Source organism: Falco naumanni, chromosome 2 (genome assembly GCF_017639655.2).
Source record: "Falco naumanni isolate bFalNau1 chromosome 2, bFalNau1.pat, whole genome shotgun sequence".
NCBI lineage: Eukaryota > Metazoa > Chordata > Aves > Falconiformes > Falconidae > Falco > Falco naumanni.
In genome coordinates, this window is record NC_054055.1 from 123,200,681 (window position 1) to 123,223,212 (window position 22,532).

At 41.4% G+C, this 22,532-nt stretch overlaps 1 protein-coding gene across 2 annotated transcripts; it reads right to left on the bottom strand.

The window, feature by feature from the left end:
* Nucleotides 1-2,030: 2,030 nt before the first annotated feature.
* On the bottom strand, nt 2,031-22,476 carry TTF2 (transcription termination factor 2). Of its 2 annotated transcripts, none has more exons than XM_040583221.1 (23): nt 22,363-22,476; nt 22,159-22,270; nt 21,828-21,914; nt 21,040-21,106; nt 19,662-20,615; nt 18,645-18,771; nt 17,478-17,666; nt 17,088-17,245; nt 15,995-16,076; nt 15,573-15,686; nt 14,500-14,650; nt 13,744-13,849; nt 12,540-12,730; nt 11,538-11,691; nt 10,313-10,404; nt 9,464-9,546; nt 8,844-8,983; nt 7,909-8,079; nt 7,264-7,322; nt 6,022-6,175; nt 4,351-4,433; nt 3,239-3,313; nt 2,031-2,394 (listed from the first exon to the last, which is right to left on the bottom strand). In XM_040583221.1, the coding sequence occupies exons 1-23, from the start codon at nt 22,388-22,390 to the stop codon at nt 2,250-2,252; spliced, it is 3,522 nt and encodes a 1,173-aa protein (XP_040439155.1). In that variant the 5' UTR covers nt 22,391-22,476; the 3' UTR covers nt 2,031-2,249. The 2 variants fall into 2 exon arrangements, with proteins under 2 accessions (XP_040439155.1, XP_040439156.1); XM_040583222.1 differs by having other exon boundaries at nt 22,155-22,270; nt 22,363-22,458.
* Between the last annotated feature and the right edge of the window lie 56 nt (nt 22,477-22,532).

The following is a 22,532-nucleotide window of genomic DNA, read 5'->3' on the forward strand; positions in this document are numbered from 1 at the left end:
GGGGTTTGCCCCGCTTTACTGCTATTGAACCTGCAGAGGATTTCAGAGGCAAAGAGGCACTGCTTTTTGACAAAGGAGTGGAAAAAGAAGCCCTGGTCTTAAATAGCAAAGTTGTTTCTTTGTACCAGATCAAGGCCCTCATATTTCACATCACAGGAAGATGCGAATACCTTGTTACATACAGGCTAACATTAATTTACTGGTTTGATATATACATTTTTTGATATTTACATTTGAGAGACATACAGTTCCAAAGGTAAGGGTGCAAACCAAAGTGAAACCTCTTCCCACCCCAGGCCCCCAAAAGATTCCTTTAAAAAAATTGACACTGAATAGTTTACCCTTTCCAAAGATGGTATCTAGAGGTACAATACCAGACCTTCATCACTCCTCTGAACTAAGCTGAATGTCACTTCATGGCCCATCAGTTATTTGAGTTTCCTAAGAAAGGCTTAAGCTCTTTCCTGAAGAAAGCTTCATATAAATAGAAAAAAAATTAACCCCTCAGTAATACCCCATACACCTAACAGTTACACTACATTGAGACTACAGTTACATTTAGCCAAAGGAATACATGCAGAACAAAGGGATAATGCGTCCAAGATTTGATTTAAATACACCTTAAATAGCAAAGCCTACTAGGCTAACAGTAGCTCCAAGGAAAGGGAGAGGGGCTCAAACCAGAGTGCATGTGAACTCCAGAGAAGAAACTATAACCCAAATTTGCTCATGTAAACATCCAAAATAACTTTGGAAAGTTAGTCCATGGCTTCCTGTTTTGTGGAAGTAAACAAGGTTTTACAGGTTTTCCAGAAAACCAGTATAGCTCACTGCTTATTGCCTCACTATGTTCCCTAAACTGAGATTATGGTTACATTGCCCAAGTTGCAGCGCCTTCCTTGGTTCTGTGGGCTGCTCAAGACCCTTCCAACCGCAGTTGAATTTACAGGAGAGTATATATACACACAAAATACAAATTACTATTTTAGTGCCCCCCTAACCCTTGTATCTGTGCAATAAATTTGAATAACCCCACAGTTTTGCTTGCACACTATGCCAAAGCAGGTAAGGGAAATGACTAACACAGCTGCATCACACACTACCAGGACACTGCTGTACTAATGTGAACCACTGATCTGCAAATAGATCCCTCCCTTCACTGAAAAGGCTACCAAATGCTATATTATCTTATTCCATGAGGAAGGACCATTCAGGAACAAACATCTAGTTTCTTACCAGCACTCTAGCTTGCCATGCTCTACCACTTAGTACTAGAAATAAATTCTTCAAAGGCCCTCATTTGGTATATAACTTACGGGAACTGTGCCAAATCCCAGAGAAGTAATGCAATCAGTATGAAACCAGAATATGCAATGGATATGTCCAGACACACAGAGGAACACTGAAGCAGGGAAGATGCACTACCAATTAAAAAAATTTGCCTAGAAACTTCACTCATCTGCACATACCACTTGCAATAGGAGAGAGAACACAAACCATTAATCAAGGACTTGCAACTCATCTACTATTAAAAAAATGGGAGCATCTTCTAAGGAAGAACAATCTACACATCAAAAGGTTCACACCAAGGAAGGCTTACACTATTTAATACTCTGGAGGAAAAAAAACCAAACCCAAATACACAACACCACAACAATCAGAAATTTGGGTTCTGTTTCACAGGAACGTAACAAATTACCTCCCTGCTTGAATAAATATTTTTAGCAGAGTAGAGAAGTGTTTCTTCCCTTATATCTAAGAAGTCCTCATAAGGAACAAAAGAGAAAAAAAATCAAGTATTCCTAAATCCTTCCTTAATTTTATTACTTCTATTTTCTAAAATTTACAGTCTTCTTACAGCATTGTCCTTATAGCTTTTTTTTTTATTTTTTTTGCTTGCTTGATGCCCACTCAACCTCACTACTCAACCTCTGAACTTAGTTTCACTTGTTTATCTCCTGTCCTGAAGAGGAAAGTTTCCCAACTGAAAAGCATACACAGAAAACCAAGAAACAAGCAAGTGTTTGCTATTAGTATTTACTCAAAATTGTTTTATTAACCTTTGGATACACAATTCAATTTCAGCATTAAAACAAATTCCTGAAGTTGGTAACTTCTCTTCCTGGAAGAGTCACAAAAACGTAGTTATTTATTCAAAACAAACTTTAAAACAGCAGTCCTTTGTCAAAGTCTGCACAAAGTTACTTGCAGGTATAAAATGACTTTCCATTGTGTATTTTAAAGGATAATTAGATGCCAAAGAGATTTCTGAGGTCAGCCAGAGTGAGCTTAGTGAAGACCTCCCCTTTGCCTGACAGCACCTGCTGAGCAAGAGCTTTCTTCCTCCTTTGGAGTTGCATGATCTTTTCTTCTACTGTTCCTTCACAGACAAACCTTAAAAAACAACCGAACAACAAAAATCCCTAAAAGACCACCACCACAAAACCAACCACAAAGCCACATCATCACAACTGCTAGGAAAAAGCATCAGTATTATACAAGCACTTCCCCAGTAGATTTCCAAAGACTTGTCTCACTTAAAAATTAACAGCCTATTATGTGACTGACAATCTATCTGTGCACAGAACACAGCAGTTTTAATATCCAGATATCATAACAGTTCAAATAAAAGCCTGATGCGCTTTAGGCCTCAGCTGTGGTCATCTGAAGCAACAGTAATCCTGTGACAAAATCCTGCGATGATTGATTGATAACTTATAGCACCCATTACACTAAAAACATCATACACAAAATAGTATTTTTGATTCCAGTTTCTTTGAGAGTTTGCTGTATGTTTACAATAACTAAGCTAACTTTTCAGTATTTACAGATGCTTTTCTAAAAGTGAAGTTTGTCACTTATTATTAGTGCTCCCCATGTTAGTGATGTTAGAAACGTCCAGGCTTAGGGAGCACAGTGAAAAATCTCCACTTAGAAGAGAAATGGTTTGGTGCCCAGATTGTTCTCAGGAACGAACAGAACATTCCCACTAAACCACAGACTGAAAAACAATAAATCACTGCTAGCTATTGTGACAGCAACATGCAGGCACGTGCACACACAGACCACACACAAAAAAATGTTTGTATCTGTGCCTAAATCCCAATGCCACCATCAGGCCTTGTACCTAGCTTTAGGTGAACAGACAAGCCTCAAACCAATGCCTTGTCTCACAAACTAAAGCCAGACAGTACATAAGCAGCAACAGCATCATTTACTGCTAAGGAAAAATCCTGACCTGTGTATCACAACATCCTTCCGCTGCCCTACTCGGTAAATGCGGTCACATGCCTGGTCCTCCAGAGCCGGATTCCTGCAAGGTGAAAAAAATCCCCATAAACAAAGCCACCCACACAAACATTTAAGGGTTTATGTCCAGGAATAATCAAAACATTGAAGCCTCTGCACCTATCCTGTTCTCTTTCTCTGTAGAACTAAATCTGCTCCCAGGTTACCTTAGGTTTACTAGCTCAATTACAAATATTCATCCTGACTGTATTTTCCTTTGCCCTTGGTAGAAGTATGCTACAACTCCACACAAAGTCAGCTGTATGCATCAGACCACTGTTACACATAGCCCTGTATTTCTACTCAGGGAAATCAGAGTTCCTCGTGAGGAAAGAGGAGAGCAAAGCAGGAAGGCAAAATCCATTGAAAGAGGCTTTCACTCAGTATTTATGTAAGAAATGGTTCTGTTGGACACAGAGGGAATACTTGGTGTAACTTCCATATTATAGAAACATTTCTTCTTAATGCTGCTACGCAGCAGCTGGTTTTGTACTGAAGCACATTAGTTTGCTTTGTAAGTTACCATGAGCAACATTTAATTAAAAAAAACCCCTGTGATTCTGACTTTGATGGGAGACAACATAAGTATTAGGACCTCATATGCGCCATTTTCATAGCCCTGTAAGATCCCAAGGTACACTGGCTACACCTGATTATCAACTATGCTCAACACGATTTGTGTTTCAAGACAAATTAGCTGTATGCATTACTGTACCATTTTTATTACTGTAAGATATTAAGACAGGGACTGCCAGGTGCCCAGTATCCCTTTATGATACAGACTGCATACTTGCTTCTTTGGATTGCTGTTACCCACCTCCATTTTTTTTTTACCCCTACAGAACTGTATATCATGGTGGTGAGCACTGGATTGGCAAAGCAGAGTGCCTTGAAGTAAGGCTATAGTAAAAACACTTTTCCACAACTAACCATTAGCCCTTACTCTCAGCTAAACACTTCCCTCCTAACCCAGTTGTATCAGACATCAAAATACATGTGATAATAGAGCAAGCAGCACAACCTACATATAGCCTCAGTGATGGAACTTTTATTTCTCTTTACCAGTGCATGTCAAGGAGAAAGAGATTGTTTCCTCCAGTCAAGTTCAAGCCGATGCCTCCAGCCAGCAATGAAACCAACATCACCTTCAAAGGCCAAAAGAGAGTTAAGGAGCCTGTTTCCAGAAAAGTAATGCTTCATATACTCCACATATTCATTTGAACATATTTCTATTAGATGTGTATATTTATTATGTATTTGGGAGCTTGCCAGATGTTACTTGATGAGGCACAGAAAACTGGACATGGAAGTTATGGCCCAGAGAGGCAAGCCTACCATTCCACATGCATTACACTGATACATTTTTACAGGCTAGAGAAAGAACTGGAAAGTTCAGACTATCTCCACATCCCACTCAAACCATCAACCTCTTTTGATGAAAGCCTGTTGCCAACAATGGGATCAATCAGCACCAACTCTAAGTTAATAATAACTATTACTTAAACACAGGCAAATGGACTGATATGGCTTCGTACTCCTTCCACTTTGTTTCCACATAACCTAGTAGTCAGAAAAGGATGAGTAGCTGGGGAGGAAGGGGGATATAAGCAGATCAATTTAGAGACTTCTTGTACAGCAGGAAGAGAACTCAATTAAGGACAGAGACACTTGCTATATATATATATGTATATATGTATTTCTCAGTTTCATGATAGGATACCTTAAAACCCTGATCTTGTTTAAGGGGTCAGCTATTCATATAGCTGGCAGAAGTCTTCCTTTAAGTTCAAAGCTAGAAGGAGAAATATACCTATTTTGTAGACAGCAGTTTGTTCGAGAAATCTCGCAAAGAAAACAAGCTGATGTAACACATTCTGCCCTTTCAGTCACAGATCCATCCTCAGATGAGACAGCCTGTCCCTGCCTCAATCACAGGAACAGTGTCCAGATGAAAGTGTAATCACTATGAACAATTAATTTGGATGTCTTTAGTCACCTAGCAAGTTTCCTTCCCTTGGCCAAAATTTCAAGCTAGAAGCTATTTCCAAGAGCAGCCAACACACTGTAGTTCACCAGTGTTTAAACACACACCCCTCCCCCCAAAACCCCAAAACTCAAAAGTGATACTCATCACATGAGGCCATCTTATTTTGGACATATGCAAAACCATGACTTGTCTTGCCCCAGTCCCAATCTTCCTATCTTTATACCACGGTGAGATATGTTCTTGTTTATTTCAGCCTCACTCAGATTCAACTGTCATCATCTTTTCTCAGAAAGATCAGTCTTGTAAAAAGCATCTAACATGTTGGAAAACAGCAATAAAGTCTTACAGGCTACTTGGCAAACAGGTGATACTCAGAAAGAAACACCTTCCAATGCAGATGCATGAGCTGGAAACAAGCAACCTGCTCCGAGTAGAGCCAACTGCCCCCATATCTTCCATGCTACTGTCTGGCAACAACATCTTTGAGCACACCAAAGATTTGGACAGCCTTTGAAGTAGTTTTGAAGTCAGATGATCTCAATACAGAAAGTTAAGATCAAAAGGAGCTTTTTAGCAGCTGCTCCTGCCCATTATAATATGTACTTTTATACAGCTACCTCTTTCCCTGCTGATCTTGGCACCTAGAGGTCAAAATGAAAGTGGCACCAGTAAATGGAATCAGGAAGTCAGCTATCACAGCTGCTCATAGTAGCACTAATAACTGTTTTCCTGCCCTGACTGCATACCTGAGGCCCTTTGGGATTGTTATTGAACTCTTCTATCACATCCATTCTCTGTTTAGGATTGACAGAGCCATCCACTGTTGCATACTTCAGCCCTAGTTGCTGGAGGTGCACAGCCACAACTTTCAACAGACTCGTCCACTGAGAGACAACAACACTAGGGAGATAGAAAAGGGAGTTTAGAACAAGTTCTGTGTGTACTGTAGTAGTTTGGTTGTTGCAGCATCTCACCCAAGAGAAAACAGTGATTCAGGCACTCTTCCCCACTGCAAACTGGAGCAAAGTCCCTTCCCAATTCAGAAACAGATTCACCTGTAGGTGTAGTGGTAGAACCTGCTATGCAAGGCTAATATCCAATAAACTTTAGACAAATTAAGTCTATAACTTTCACCTCTGGTTTTGGTTTTTTACATCACCACCATCCAATCACAATTCTGATGTTTTTCTGCAAAATGAATCAAATAGCAACACCAAACTTTGATTTCCCCCAGGCCTCTACCTCCCCACATTTTTTGGATTAAACAGTTTGGGAGGCAATAATTTGTTTGCTAGCTTCTTGGTAGGGAACAAAATCAGTGTTGGTGTTCCCATTCTTATAGTGGGAATGGTCTTTGCAAGAGTCTTTGGAAAATATCTTTCTAAATTTGGTGCAACTCCAGAGTCACCCAAGAACAGGACTTCCCTTCCAACCCACCCCCAACACAACACAGATGTAACTACCTTGCAGCCATATACCTGTAAAATACTGTAGAATGCACCTACAAACAGAAACTCTGTAACACTGCCATCTGGTGCAGAGTGAAGAGAGAGAACTTAGAGAGCTGCAGGACTTCAGCAACACTGAAGTCCTCTGATCAACAGGTTCCTTTTTGCAAACAGGTTCAGTTTTAATCACTGCTTTGTTCCTCCACTTACTTTGGATGGTGGGGTGGGTTGCAGAGCAGAGGGCAGATACTTCTCAGCACAACCAAATTATTTCCAATTCTGGTTTTGGAGAAGAGAGGCCTCCCGGGCCTCAAGGCCTGACACTTGTCACACAACCCCTTACATTTACACTTGCCTACATCTTAAACTACATTTCTGTCTTCATTTTTTTTCCCTTTTCCTCAAAATCCACTTTCAACTACTGCAGTACTGCCACCATTTTGGAGTTTTGTATTCAATTATTTTAAACTATTTCTGCTGCTGCCAAGAGACATGCTTTTCTCAATCACTATGACTAAAGTAGAGGACATGCTTACTGACCTTTTCTGAGGCTCTGAGTGACTGAGAGTAGTTTTCAGTTCAGCCAGGAGGTGGGCTATCTGCGAGGCGGGGGGGGGGAAAGGTTAGTCTGCTTGCTGTCATAACCCAGCTCACGCTTGAATATTCTTCATTAAAACAGGAAGTGATCAAACTAGCTCTTCAACTGGGATTTCTTCTGTGCTCAGACTTTCAAGATATTTAAGCAGTCATTGGTATAAGAACACTCCCACCATGGAAAACAGGGTTAAGAAATAAAATCATACAAGCATATTTTACAGATGTCAACCTTCCTGTGAGAAGCCAAATTATTGCCACCTCTCATCTTGCTGCCAACCTATTTCTTTTAACTCTTCACGAGCACCAGACTCTCAGATGTACACTTCTCCCAGCTTCTGTGAATCCAGTGCTCAAGATTTTCACTGAGTTTCTCAGCAGCCAAGTTTCTCAGATTTATCAGAAGTACCCATCAACACCTGATAAGCTGGAGCCTTCACAGAAGGCCAATCTACTCCCTTGAATTTATCTAAATTGCCACCTTAACCTGGTCTGCAATTACCAGGTGTGACAGTTCATTTACAATTTAAAAAAGCAAAGTGCTGAAATTCAAGCTTCTCAAAGAAGGTAAGGAAGACACAGTCAGAATACCTTGGTGCTCTCCCTGGTGATTTCAAAGATATCAGTTTTAAAAGCTGTGCCATTGAGGTAGACTGTTGATTTGGAATCAGGAGTCTGGAGCTCAGACAGGGTCAAAGCACTAAGTTGTTCCTCAATGGGGAGGGAAAGGCCTTCACTGTTCAAGTCAACTTGGTCCAGGGCCTGTGGGAAAGCAAGCAATGAAATAAGGGATCACAGTCAAGCCTGAGATCAAGTTCAGTACTGATCTGCAGTCTCCGCAACGTCTGCTGAGGATAGTGGGTTTGAAGGAAGCTATGCTATATAAGACAGAACAATTAAAAGAAACACTACTGGGTCAGACCAACAGTCCCTTTGGCCCCTTATTCTGCCCCAGGAAGGGGCAGTGTAGGGAGAATATGTGAGGTCAGCCATTTTCTGTAGTTCAGTCTCCTCAGATCACCCCTGCCGCTGCATTTAACAATTGCTGGATTAAAGATAGATCCTTGCCTGTTCCCTTAGCATCTGGACAGCTGCTTTACATGACAAGAGCAAAAAATGCATGCAAGATCAGTCTACCTCAGGCAAGGCAGCTTCAATCAAGGCACTTAGAGCTCTCCAACACATAGGCCTTTGAAACAGACTACACTTATGGACCTGTGTACTTTTTAATACTAGGTTAAGATCAAGACAACTTCCCTGCTATTACGTTTTGTGATTTTTTTTTAATCTGAATAAAAATATTTCCAGAGAGACAGCTGCCCACACAGGTCATGCTGGGGAGCTCTTCAGTAGTAAGTATGCCCATCTAAAACCTCTTGGACTACAAGACACAGTCCTAGAAATGGCTCAGTTCATACACCCCTAGTTAAGAGATACAAGGATGCTACAAGGTCTGCTAACTTACACAAACCCTGTTAAAAAATCCCCATAAAAAGCCCCACACCACGACAATATAATGCAATTACCACTTTCAGTAAGGAGAGATGGCAGCAGCACTGACGGAGCCTCAATAGCATTGACAAGACATGGACAGTACTTGGGACCTGGGAGGCACTTTGGGAACCTGCTAGAAATTCCTTTTGACTGACCCCAAACTCTTGTGCAACTGCCAAGGAAGACAAAACATCACAAGCTCTTGGAGCTATTTCCACACACTGCCCAGCCACCTCAGCAAGAGTATCATCCATAAGAGAGAAGAACCAACAGGCAAGCACATACCTAATTTAACATAGGAACCCATCAAACTCCACTTGAAATAAAAAAAAAAAACACACCCAAGAAACCCCAACACCACAAATCAGAGTACCACATACCTCAAATAATACTGCCATCTCTTCTCAGATTAATTAGACCTTTATTTCAGAAGAGAATTTTAGACCCAGGGAGGTTAAGAGATTTGCCCAGAGCCAAAACAGTGAGAATAGACTTTTTGAATACTATGGTAGGATTTCTTAGTAAGATCAGGTAGGCATTTTCCAAAGAATTTCTAAGTCCTGACCCCATGTGGCCAGGTCTATTCCCTCTCCTTAACTGTGCACTTAAGAGTCACTTCTACAGATGTTTTCAGGGGAGGGTGTACTCAAACCTCTCTCAAATGGGTTACTACCCGCATACTCTCTGCCTTCATTTTTCTGCTCTTGTCTCTTTAGGTAGGATTGTAGCGTTGACCTGGGAAAAACAAGACAAAGACTGTGGGATTTACAGCCGGAAAAAAGGCAAAAGGGACCTAAGCTTAACAAGCAAGCAAGGAAGGTTTCATTAATCATTTAGTCACAAAATTATCACCAACACCCCCCCCCACCCCCCGGTTTTGTTTGACTTGAATATGATCAAAACCAAGATCCATTTTGGAAAACACAAGAGGAACCAAATCCGCTTACTGGAATACCTGGAGTGTAATAGGAGCCAGGGCCCAATGGACAACATTCTTCATAACAAAAGGACATCTTTAAATGTATATTTAAAAGAAAGGAAGTCTCTTTACAGCAAGAATGTTGAAAGAGACCCTAGGAGAACACAAAGTGACACCACCTTGCATTACAGCCATCTGTAGAGACCAGCATAATTTCTGATTGTACAAGTATCACAGGGCAAAGGAGATAATTTTCTCCTTTTCAGATGCTGGCACATCATCGTTTAAGAACTACTGCAGCAATTCCAGGTCTCTGGAGTCTTGAAATAAGTTAGATTAACTATAATGGTAGAACGCAAAGCTCATACAAGGCATGAACTTATGGCAGAAAATAAATGAACCTGTTTCAATTATTACCAGAACAAGCTATGTATTTTCAAACATGCTTGACAAAGGAAGGAAAAAACCAAAACAAACAGGAATTTGTCTAAAGGCTCTTCTCATTTAAAGTGGACTTCCTGAGTTTTCATAGCAGTTAAGAAACAAACCCACAGAATACCCTATCTCTACCCACATTCATACCTGGATCTCGCAAAGAGCACATTATACACAGACTGCTCCTCTGCTGAAAGTTTTAATTGATGGAGCTGTGTGCTACGCTGGGGCAGAGATACCTAAAGTAAAAAAGCCATACAGGATCAGATGTATATAGTGCAAAAATCCTACACAACAAACACCAGCATTCCAAGATTTAAGACAGTATTCTAAGTCTCAGCAGATAGCTGTTTATTCATTAAAGTTTTTATTTGTATTAATGCAACTACAGCACAACATAGATGCTCTCAGAACTCCAAGTAGCCTAGTTAACACTCTAGATAAAAGCCTTTATTCCAAATCATCTGGTAATAAAAGGCATGAGTAACCACATAACTCCCATGGAGGGATTAATTTATGTGGATAACTGGCTAGCTGAAAAGGGTCACATAGACATAGTCCAGCTGGCTGGACAAAAATGCACATTGCTCTCAGCTTATCTGAAGTAAAGCAAAAATACACTGTCTTTGGCTGTTCTTGTTACACAATAACAGGAAGATTTCAGTGGGAAAAGAATGTTACAGGTGGGAACAGATAACTACAGAAGAGAAACTAGGAGCGGGCTTGGTATTTAGGCAACTAACCAATAATGAGCTTAGCTTTTGTAATATGTATGAGCTAATTATAACAAGGCATAAAAGGTGACTAAGGCACAATAAACGAAGTCTGCTGATCACTCATATTGAGTGACTGTGTCTTCCCTCCGTCGCAACAAATTTATGACATTGTAAAAGGAGCCTTCTCAGTTCCATAATAAAAAAAAATAATAATCAGACAGTATATCAAAGTTACACCTTTTAAAGGTTTACAGACACACCAATGACTGACCTAATACCCAGTTTAACAGACCACTTTTAAGGAGTAATGCTGAAAGCATGCACCAAATCCACCTGACACGCGGCTGCTCTAATTCTTAGATATCTAGGCTAGCTCAGAGACCTAGGCTAACTTTGCACAGAGTGGGCATCTACTTGCAATTACTTGATGTATTCTTGTCTGCAAGTGATTTATAACTAGAAGTTTTAGTTATTCTGCTTATTTCTGCTTTCTGGATAAAGAGTTAAAGCATCCCACAGACATTTGCTCCTTTTTCTCAAGAGATTGCAGTAGACAGGAAAGCCTGCCCATTAACAAGTTTACATGTATAAATAACTAACTGGCAGCTGCAAGGAAAACTGAGTAATTGTCTAGTTGTGGAGGGTGAAGTTCTTACCAAGGGCTTGCCTGCTGAATCCAGCTGGTCCTTAGTTCTCCGTAATAATAGGCTCCTGGTTAAGAGGCTTAGCCTCTCTCCTCCCTTCTTTGTGTTATTATCTACCTGGTACTTCCACACTCTGTATTCATCAAAAGGAGAGCAACGTAGAAACCTAAGACAGGAAGGAAGGAGACTTCATACCAAGAGAAGTAGAGTTCTTCAGTTACTATTGAGTGACCAGAACTATAGTTCTTTCTATCCAAACAAACCACTTCCAAATGCCATAACTGCTAGGAGCAAAAAAACACTTCCAGTGTAATGGGACTGATAACTTTTTTTGCTCAAAAGTCTTTGCACTACTAACTCTGTAAAAGTGTCTTTCTGATACTGTACCCATCTATCCCCCTTAGCTCATTATGTCTCAAGCATCACCAGCAAATGAAGGATATCAAAATGCAGAGGCACTTGCAAAAAAGCATATTAATTTTTTCAAAATACCATAGCTCTTACTTGAAAATTAATTTGTTATCCAAAATTAATTTCAAATGCAAGTTCTCTCTGGTTCAACAACACCCTTCATAATTTCCCTCCCCCTCAGCAACGAAGAACAGAGTTTAACTTGTTTATTAGTTGTTTAGAGAAGCCAAAGTTTTCACCCTTTGCTTCAATGCTCTTGTCACACAACACTCTAATAAGATCCTCCCGGTCTGCCCTGGTAGGAACAAGGATTATCACACAGACCTTGCATTCATTAAAATTGATCTTCTGATCTCCTATGTCTCCAAGAGGAATTTGACAAGATCAATTTCTATGGAAGCTAGACACAACACGCAACAGCAGACACATGGTCAGTCTTACATAATGCCTCAGCCATGGCCTTTGCAATCCAGTGCCTGAAGTGTTAATATAACTAGTCTCACTACCCCACATGTCTTAAACAGCTTTGGCACATCATCAGTCATCAGCAAAGAATTACTGGAAATGGAGCCCTGTCCACATGTTTACATGCAGCCAGCTCACCTCAGGAGAGAGTACATGTCCAGTAAGTTGTTCTGTATCGGTGTCCCTGTAACAGCCCATCTGGCACTGGCTCTCAGTTTGCACACAGCTGCAGAGGTTTGAACCTTTGGGTTTTTAATATTGTGAGCTTCATCCAATATAACTCGAGCCCAAGCTATCCTGAGCAGAGGGGAACAGGGAGATGATCCACTCTGAAAGAAACAGCAGACTATAACTCAGAGCAATAGCCTTGCCAAGCTCTCTAAAAAGCTAGAGGAGAACATATTTCTCTGGCAGGAAGCCTTTTCCTGACATTAGCTGGCAGTAATCTGAGCTCTGTCATGTAGGAGATACTCTAAGAAAAAAAAAAAAGCATCTCTTCAAAACTTCCATGAAGGTTTATAAACTGAAGTACTTATTTGCCTGTTCTTAACAATATCTAATATTTTGCTTGCTTTTAATGTTCTATCACCTTTTTGCTCCCAAAAGGCATTTCACATCAGTAATATTTTGCTGGGCCGGCACAAAGGACCACGTAATTCTTCTGATCTCCCTACAGTTTTACAGATGCCACCCTTGAAGTTTCAGGAAATCCAAAGGCCCATTTTGCTTTGAGAGCCACACCTAGATCTGTACACAGAGGTAGGAGACAATATCCACCAGCAAAAGGCTTCCTCTATACTGCGTAGCCAAGTTCCATTAGCATTCAGCAATCCCTTTTATTTTCATAGCATAGAAAATAGTTTCTTCAAGAGCACGGCATGTAACCTCCCTCAGTCTCAGTTCAGACTGAGAACTGAATCAGTGCCAGAGTACAACAGACTTCTGGTAATTTAAAGTGGTATTAGTGTTTCAAGCCGCAAGGAATACCTAACAGGAGATTCTAGTGTTCCTTCACAGTCCCACTCAAAAGCAAAAGCATGAGATTCACCATTGTGCTCTTAATTTTAAGACATTTCAACTGTATTCAATGTATGTATTCTGTATTACTACAGAACAGATTTATTGTTAATATTTCTCTTCACTGTCTTTCTGCACTTCACAGCACTTTCTCTCATTGCTGTATTTTTACTGTGCAAACTCAGAGGACTTAAGGGGGGGGGGGCAGAGAATCAACCTGTTGCTCACTATAGCATACATAAGGTACTACTTGAAACAATAATGGCTTGCAACACCTCAGAACAAAACATTAAGGCAATCCTCTATCAACAACATGGCTTCTCACCCCCACATCATGGTCCTCAGCAGGGACTTCCCACTCCTCTTTGCTTGTGGGAACCTCCTTGGAGAGAAGATTGTAGGTTGTGACAACAACATCATATTCAGAGAGCCTACATAAAGGGAAAGTAGTAATCAGGAGCAAGAACAAATGAGGAATTCATTTTGTAAGACCAACAAAATGGACACTGAAGGTTTAACAAGACAGTTCTACAAGAGCTGAAATGCAGTTTTACAGCAAACTGAGCTTCACATCAAACAGGAGGACACATTGTCCTCATTTTACAGATACTGGAAGTAGACACAGCAAGTTCAAGACTACAGTAAAAGCCAGTGGTACAGAATGTACACTGCACAAGATGAACCCTACTTAGAATATGGCACCTAGAAATACTGCTCAGCATGGCCTAAAGTGGTATAGAAATATTTTGATCTAAACATGGCTTTTTTTTTTTTAGCAGCTGTACAAAGCACAAGCATGGAAGAAACTACCACTGAACCTCTGCAAGAGATGTTGTAGAGAATATACACCTTTTTTGTTACCAGGAACAGCAACAGCCTGCACCAGAACCACTCAGCATGGGTACACGCCATAAATGTTTTGCTATATGCACCTCAACAGCAGCCTGACCTTCCAGATCCTCCATTTCCATACTTTAGGTTTTTCAATTGTTCTACAACCATTGAATTTCTGCTGGTATACACAACCTCTCATTAAGTACTATTTTACTTTTCTTGGTCATATTTATGATTTAGCACTTACACATCTGCCTGTTTGTATCTGATTGGCCCATGGTACAAATAGACCCTCAGCTTGCCACAGCCCACATGTTTGTCAATCTCTTTCTTCCAGTGATGGATCAAGGATGCAGGACAAATTATTAAAGTGCTGCAGGAAGGAACAACAGTAGAATCTGCAGGGAAACATTGCACACAGGTTTCAATGTCTTCATATTTGACTACGAAGACAGTAGTTTTGGAAACTCGTAACAATTAAGAAGACCAGTTCACTTGTCCTGTGAGCATAGTTTGTGAAGCAGGTATCTCTACTTTGCACTCTTGAGGACTGTTATTTCTGGGTGGAAAAAGCCTACTTAAACACTAATGCATCACCTCCTATCCACTCAGAAGTATGCTACGTATCCGTGCACTTCCTTTGGATAAGCTGAAAGGTTAGAATTCAGGAACTAACCCTGATCTCTCCTGAGAATACAATACAAAATGCATTCATTCTTGTTCTAGAAACTGAAATGCTCCCATTTTGAACAACACCGGAAAAAAACAGTAAACTTGGTAAGACAGAAAAAAAGTAGTTCAACCAGTTCCAAGAGCATGGAGACAGTAACAGGTTGTGGACACAGAAACAATACTCCTTAAAAATGTGAACATCCCTTATCTCTATGGATAAGATAGAAGTAATTGTACAGGGGGAAAAGAAAAAAAAAATATCAGTAACAGGGAGGTGAGTAGTAACTAATTTAAGTCCTTTTGCTATGAGAACTATGCATATGTTGAAAATAACTACGAAACTTTTTTCAAAACAGCATATGTTAGCTTTAACTAGTTCAGGAAACTAATCAAACAAAAAGCCCCAAACAGTATAAATTAATGAGTGGGGAAATTCTAAACATCCAATGAAAGAGCAAATGACACTGATCAAGAGAAAGGCCTTGCAAGGGAGTGCAGTAAAAATTAAGCCCAGTGGAATTTTCCTACAGAAGGGAAGTGAGCACACAGAGCCTGTTGTTTATGAGCCATTAACCTATAACACTTTAGGCATTTCAAATGCCACCTGCATCACAATGTATGTACTGTATGATGGAAACATTTCTGTACCATTTCTGGATAGCCATATTTTTAACGTCTCCTTTTTCTTCTCTGTCTTCAGCTGCTTCTGGGCCAGAATGAGAGCAATCATTGTTAGAGTCTTCCCCAAGCCCATGTCATCCGCTGGAAAGACACACAGAAGCTGTGATGGTCTGCAGAAATGAGCCCCCCTAGCTGAGATGCACACAGAGGTACATACCACAACATAAATTGCCTGAAGAACCCAGGAAATAAAAATATGTGCCTGACAATTTCAGGATATTATTTAATAATGGCTAAACAGCTGTAATTGGTGGTCAAGGGCCACAGAGAAACAAGGCCTTTTGACACACCTACAAAATAACTGGTTATTGGCCTCCAATAACAGTTGTGCTAAACTGTTGCTGCCATGAATCTGCCCCCAAAATCCACTTTCCTGTTCTGTTGCTTACCCAGAATCCCTCCACATGGCCTCTGACTCTCTCTCCAGAGTAGCCATGCAAGCGCCTGTTTTTGGTGCAGCAGCAATGGAACCTGAAAGGGCAAGACAAAGGATTTGAAGGAACCTCCTTGTGAAGTTCAGACACTTCTGTTTCCTCTACCAACTTATCCAGGTGAACTGTCCTACAATCCTACTAAAAGGAGTTTGCCTACCTGTTCTTTTCCCACATGGAGGGGGATACCCAAGATAAGCAACTACTGGAGACAGGAGGTCAGCAGTACCATAGATCAGTCTTGCTGATGCTTTATAGACAAACCAACCTAGCACCTCACCATGCTCTAAAAGCATGTAAAGGCAGCTCATTCAGGTGGAAAAGCCATCAAAGTGCACCCTGTTCACAATAGGCATCACTATCAAGGAAAGGGATTGAGAACACTTCCCCTTTTCTCACCAAGCCTAAGACCCCTACAGACTCTTAAAATTAAGACAGGAAGAGGGACTGCACACTGTCATCAAACATGAAGTGACCTTCCCCAGCCTGAAAAGGTCCCAAGAGGATCTGACAAGTGATACAACCTATATACAACAACACACCATCTTGTGGAGGCATACGCCTTCCAATACCTTGCATGTAGCCTCAACTATGGGTTTTGCACCACCCAACAGAGGTGCTCTTTGGCAGATCAGAACAGACTACTCTGGAGTCTGCTGGGTTGCATGAGCTCAATCATCTGCAACACGTCTTTCAAAGACTATTTCTTATAGCTTACTGGGAGACAGAACAATGAGAAGGTTCTCAGTCTGTTTCTCACCAGACACCTGCCTATTCTGCCAGTCACGTACAAACCAATGGTTGTGGGTTAGTTGCTTTGAGGCACTACTACTACTACATTCAAGCCTTAAATATTCTGAAGACACCACAGCAGGAGGGTAGAACATCAGTATTAGCAATCTGAAGCAACTGTAATGGATGGAGAGTGTCTCCTTCCAGCAGGATGAAAACTGAAATACTTAAAAATGTGAAAAGGTCGGATGCTCCAGGGTATCACCCAGATGCTACACTTCATTCATCAGCATGACATCCTCCATCCTTGCCAACTCACCTTCAATCCAGAGGGATCTTCAGTGGTTGTCTGCTTTGTCGGACAGGATTCTAGAGATTTGTGAAGATGATTAATCGCCTCACTTGTGGCACTGTGTACAGCCCCAGTTCGGTCTTCTGTCTGTCTTCCTCCATATAGATTCTGCACACCAGATTTCACTGGAAAGATGCAGTATTATGCATGAGATGTGTTTACAAAACTAACTTTCCCAAGCAGACCTTTCATCTCAGAGACTGATCTCAGTGGCTCCAGATGCCTGGGTGGCAGTACACAGCTCACAGTAACAGAAAAGGTTCAGTACTCTTATCCTTATCCACAATTTGCAGGATTACCTCAGAAGTAGTTCTCACCACTGTTCCCTTTAATGAAAATAAGTCCTTCTGTACTTACTTCCAAAACTGTGGCCATAGTATTCACTGGAACCCAAAGCAGCAGCAGCAGGGTAACTGTGTGAGCCTGAAGAGGTCCTTGCTGTAGGATCCTGGAGTAGTAGTGGTGTTACCAACTTTGTACCACATGCCCTGCCAAATGGGTTAGGCATAGATTCCTCATGGCAGCCACTGCTTGTGCCATCCTCCCCTTAAGGAGAAAAAAAAAAATGCAGGCTGAACAGGTTGCACAATGGACCTTAGAGCCTTGCATTACAGCCCAGAGAAGGGCCCTCACTTTGCTCAATAAGTAGTTTATAACAACACAGTGAACTTTGCAACCATGATCAGGTTAGTTCTAACACAAGGTCAGTCCTGTACACTGCTCCCAGAGGATTTATCACTTTCAAAACGTTGACAAGGATGCCTTTAATTTCAAAAAACTATCAAAACATCCAAGAACAAGTGGGTTAAAAACTAGCGAGCTTTTCTCTCCTTCCTGGAAAAGTCCGCCTTGCTTAAAACCAGATATTAAGACATTGGGACTGCTTGTTGTGTAGTGGTCTGTGAGTTATTGCTTCCTTGCTAGAGATCTTCCATTTCCAGAGTTGTCAAACTGCATCTTTTCATCAACACAATTGGTATTATGATCACAAAGTAACTCTCCAGTTGAGGTGATTGTACAGGTAACTCAAAACTCCTCTCTTCCACAGGTGATTAATACTAGTTAATAGAATTAGGAAGTCGCTTTACAGGAATAGCACGCTGGAAGCTGCTTATCTTTTATCTGGTAACTGAAACCTTCAGACACAGCAGCCAAAACATGGATAAGCAGTATTGTTCCACATTGCAAAGAGGAAGTTAACACTTCACTGGCAAGTTCTTAGATAGACACCTGCCTCAATCACGTAGCCAAAGCTGGAAACAGAACTAGTCCTGGGTCCTCACTACGGGAGGAAACTCTCTCAGTAAGCCAACACTCTTCATAGAAAACATTCCAAGTTATTCAGTTCATCCTCTCCCAGACACAGATTTTGCAACTAACAATTTTCATCCTCAGTGAATCTCAACAGACAAACTTTACATAGACCACATAACTTGTAACTATATGCTATACTTCCTCAATATTAACAACTACAGTACCAGAAACTGTTTTGCAAAGTTCTGAGGCAAAAACATTTGTCCCTACCTTTTTCAGCAGTATCTGCTGTTGAAACATTAAGAGCACCAAGTGCAGCTTCCAAATCCTGCACTTGCTTTAATAACCGTTCCCCTTTATCTGGCAGCAGCTGCACATTCACTGTAGCCAATGTACTCTGCAAGAACAAAATAGAGTCCAAACCCAGAGTGTGCTTACCAAGCTCTCGGCCAACAGAGAACAATCAGGTCAGAAGTTTTAAAACACTAATCTTAAGTCATAGTAATTTGTATTTTGATACTGCTCTACAATCTCCAAAAGCATGTAAGTGTTATTCAGTGTGATTAAATAGTCTTTTAACAGAAAATGAACTAAACAGTGTACTTTAAAGGAGATGGAAAGATGCAGAGCCTCCCCCTTTTTATGAAACAGGATGAACAGGTACTTGAAAAATCTTGACATATCTCAGATCACACAACATTCAACTTACTTGCACATTTCTTTCTATACTAGCAGGAATAGCAGTTTGTTTACTTTGAGGTTCTGTTCTGAGCTCTAGGCAAATGGTCTTTTATAATAAAACCTATGGAACATAGTTATCGGCAGTTATCAAAAAAAAAAGGAAAGAGGCAGATAGTTTATTTCATGTCAAGTGTGAGCTTTCATGGCTAGATCACTCTTACTCCACAAGGCCAAGACAGACCACCAGAAAGAGCCACGTTACTTAAAGTTAAGCTGGCTGTGCACTGCTCCACCTTATGCAAATTACTTGCTGTGTAAAAGATAGACACAACCTTAGGCAGGTAGAAACTGAGCAGCCCCAGATGCAGAAGGCTGTATTACCTTAGGTGTGATTGTCTCACATGTGACTTAAAACAACTAGCCTGTGCCTAGGCCAAATTCCCTCCCTTGCCCCATCTTCCTAAACCATCAAAAGATTTCTGAGTTTCTGCTGTAAGGGAATACCATACCCTGATGCTTATCATGAGTAAAGGAAAGTCCCCCTGAAATTAGAACACCCACCCACCCCACCCCCACCCAAAAAACCCAAGCCATGCAATAAGTTACCTTCTTCTGCTTCAGCTGGACTACAAGATGGTTGTGAAAAGCTTTATGGTCCTGGGGTCCTTCCACGTGATGTGATACTGCAACTCCTGCTAAAGATGTCTGCTGCATACTCTTCCCTGAAGGAATGTGTCTTGACTGCAAATCCTCAACTGATTTATCAGGTTTACTTTTACTAAATGAGGAGTAAACAAATCTTAATTCATCACTGTCACCACCAGAGACTTCACCACCAGACTGTCCCAGCCCTAGTCTGATTTGCATCTTGGGCAGCACTGTCTCTCCTCCTCCCTTCAGGGCAGCATCTTGGAATACCAACTGTGGTACTGCTGGGGTAATCTCATTGTCTTTAGACATTGGCTTCATTTCACCATTCTTCTTATCAATGTATTCTTTCTCTCTGGTTTCTTTATCCCCACAGCTTAAGCTTTTCTCCCCGCACTGCTCCTGCTCTGGAGGCTTGGTACTTGTACTTTGCTTTCTAAGGCCTAGTGGAAAGAACTTTGATCTCCCACCTGACTCCTTATCTGCACACTCTGAAGACTTCTTAGATTCCCTGCCACTGCCACCATGTATCTCTTCCTCCCAAAGGGTGTTTTTCCCTTGCTCAGTCTCAAAAAGGCAGAGTTTAGATTTAAAGACTATGCTCTCAAGTTCCAGATCACTCTTATTTTCCATGGACTGCTTATCTTTAGTTTTCAACCCTTCTAGAAGTTCTTTCTCTATGGAGGAATCAGAAATTGATTTCTTTTCTTTATATGACACCAGCATGCTCTCTTTCTCCACTTTTACTCCTTTTGCTTCACTTTCCTCTCTGTTTCCTTGCTTAACTTGATTGCAGCATGATGGTTCATCATTTTTGTCTATCACTTTGAATGGATTCCTTTGGCTACTAAAGAGAGGTGTTGTGTTGGACTGGGATTCTAAGGCTTCTGATGCTTTCGTAGCTTTTGGATCCTGCAATATATACAAGCAAGTAAATGCTAACATTCCAATTATTAAAGCCTACTAACAATACATACAACCTCATCGTTTCTAAAGCAAGACTTCATTCTCTACAAACATAATCTTTCCTGTCATTTTAACAGGATCAGCATAAACATTTTACAATGAAAATGAACCAGAACTGCTGTGTTTCTGCTTTGCCATTTCTGTGGTTTTTTTGGGATCAAGTCCCAACATTGTCATCCTCAAGAAAAGAGGACAGCCAGAGATCAAGTTTCTTTTAAGACTTGAGAACAGTGATTACATCACACAATTCAGGAATAAGAGAAGTCTGACCTGGAGGACAGCTAAGCAGCCTCAGAGGTGATTACAGTATACAGAATGAGAAGTCATGCTGGAATAAGCTGATAAGGTAATACAAATTAAACATTCATACCTGCCATGGGATACTTCCACACCATTTCTTCCCATTCAACTTACTTTTAAGGCATCGGTAAAACAACCTACCAATGAATAAAATAAGATCAGAACTGCATGAGCAAGTACAGGAACTCTTAAGCATTCTTTAAAACGTATTTGCATTAAAAACATCATAACAAGTTTTCTTGACCTGTACTTTATATCCAGACTTCTGCCTAACAAAAGGCTACAAGCACTGCCAACAAAGCTTTTTACAAAAGCATTGTTCTTCGGATAGAGATTCCTAGGTCTTTGAGTTGTTCATTTTTTAATTTTAGCAATAAAAGCCAACCTGCTTGGTCAAAAATATTGTCCATGTTCAAAGCCTCAGAAGTGTCCTATGATTTCAGTGTGTAAGGAAACAGCTATTCTTTTAGTTATATCACCTCACCTTTGAGCACCTTAGGAGTAGAAAGACTTCGGATGCAATCGTTTTTAAAACTCACAGCCAACCAGGACTGCTGCAAGAACTTCAGAGTTAATACTGGTGAATTTGACAAAACTATCGTGAGACCTGGATGAGTCCTGCCACTAAGCCACATTCAATTCTGTTAAAAACAAACATTATAACTTGCACTTTGGTTTATGCTATTGACTATAATTGCTAATAAAAATAGCAAATATTCTGAAAGAGACCAAGTGAAGCCCCCAAGGCTAGATAAGTCTCTTCAATTCTAGAAGGAGTCAGCAAGTCAGCCACCATAAAAAATTTTCCAGCGTTCAAACCTGCACAGCAAACCTTTGTTTCCACTTTGAGAAACTTACTGGTACTCATCTCCACCCTTCTGCTGAACCAGGGCTTGCAACTCCACCATGCACCCCTCATGGATCAAGCAGTGAGAGGCAGGAACGCTGGCAAGAGCAAAGGAAGGGAAAAGGGTAATAAAGACCGGACAGGCAGGCCAAGGAACACCGACAGCTGAAAACAACTATCTGGGACAAAACTCTTACAGAGCCTGCTCAAACTCGAGCGACTAAGAACATGAGACTACGACTACAGCCACAGCACCAGGCTTCCCCCAGAACAGCCGTGCGCGCGTGCCCATGCCCCTGCCACCCACCGGAGAGGAGCCCCGGCCCCCGGCCCTTCACCTACTGCGCCGGGAGGACGAAGCCGCAGGGCGTAGGGCCCCGCACTCCGCACACATAGAAGCTCTTTCCCTGGTTGGGGCCATCGCGGACGCCCGTCTTCAGGAGGCAGAGGGATCCTGCAGCGCGGAGAAGAGCAGAACGGGTGAGAGACCGAGACCGAGACCGAAACCGAGACCGAGACCGAGACCGAGACCGAGACCCGTCTCACCGTGCTCTGCGCACCACTCAGCCTCCATAACCGAGCAACAGCCGCCACGCGCGCTTTTGGAATCACCCAATCCCACCCAGTGCCTGCAGACTGTCCAATCAGAACGGGGCAAGGGGCGACGGTGGAGCCAATTGCAGCTGCACTGTGAGCTCTCTATTTCCCGCCCCCGC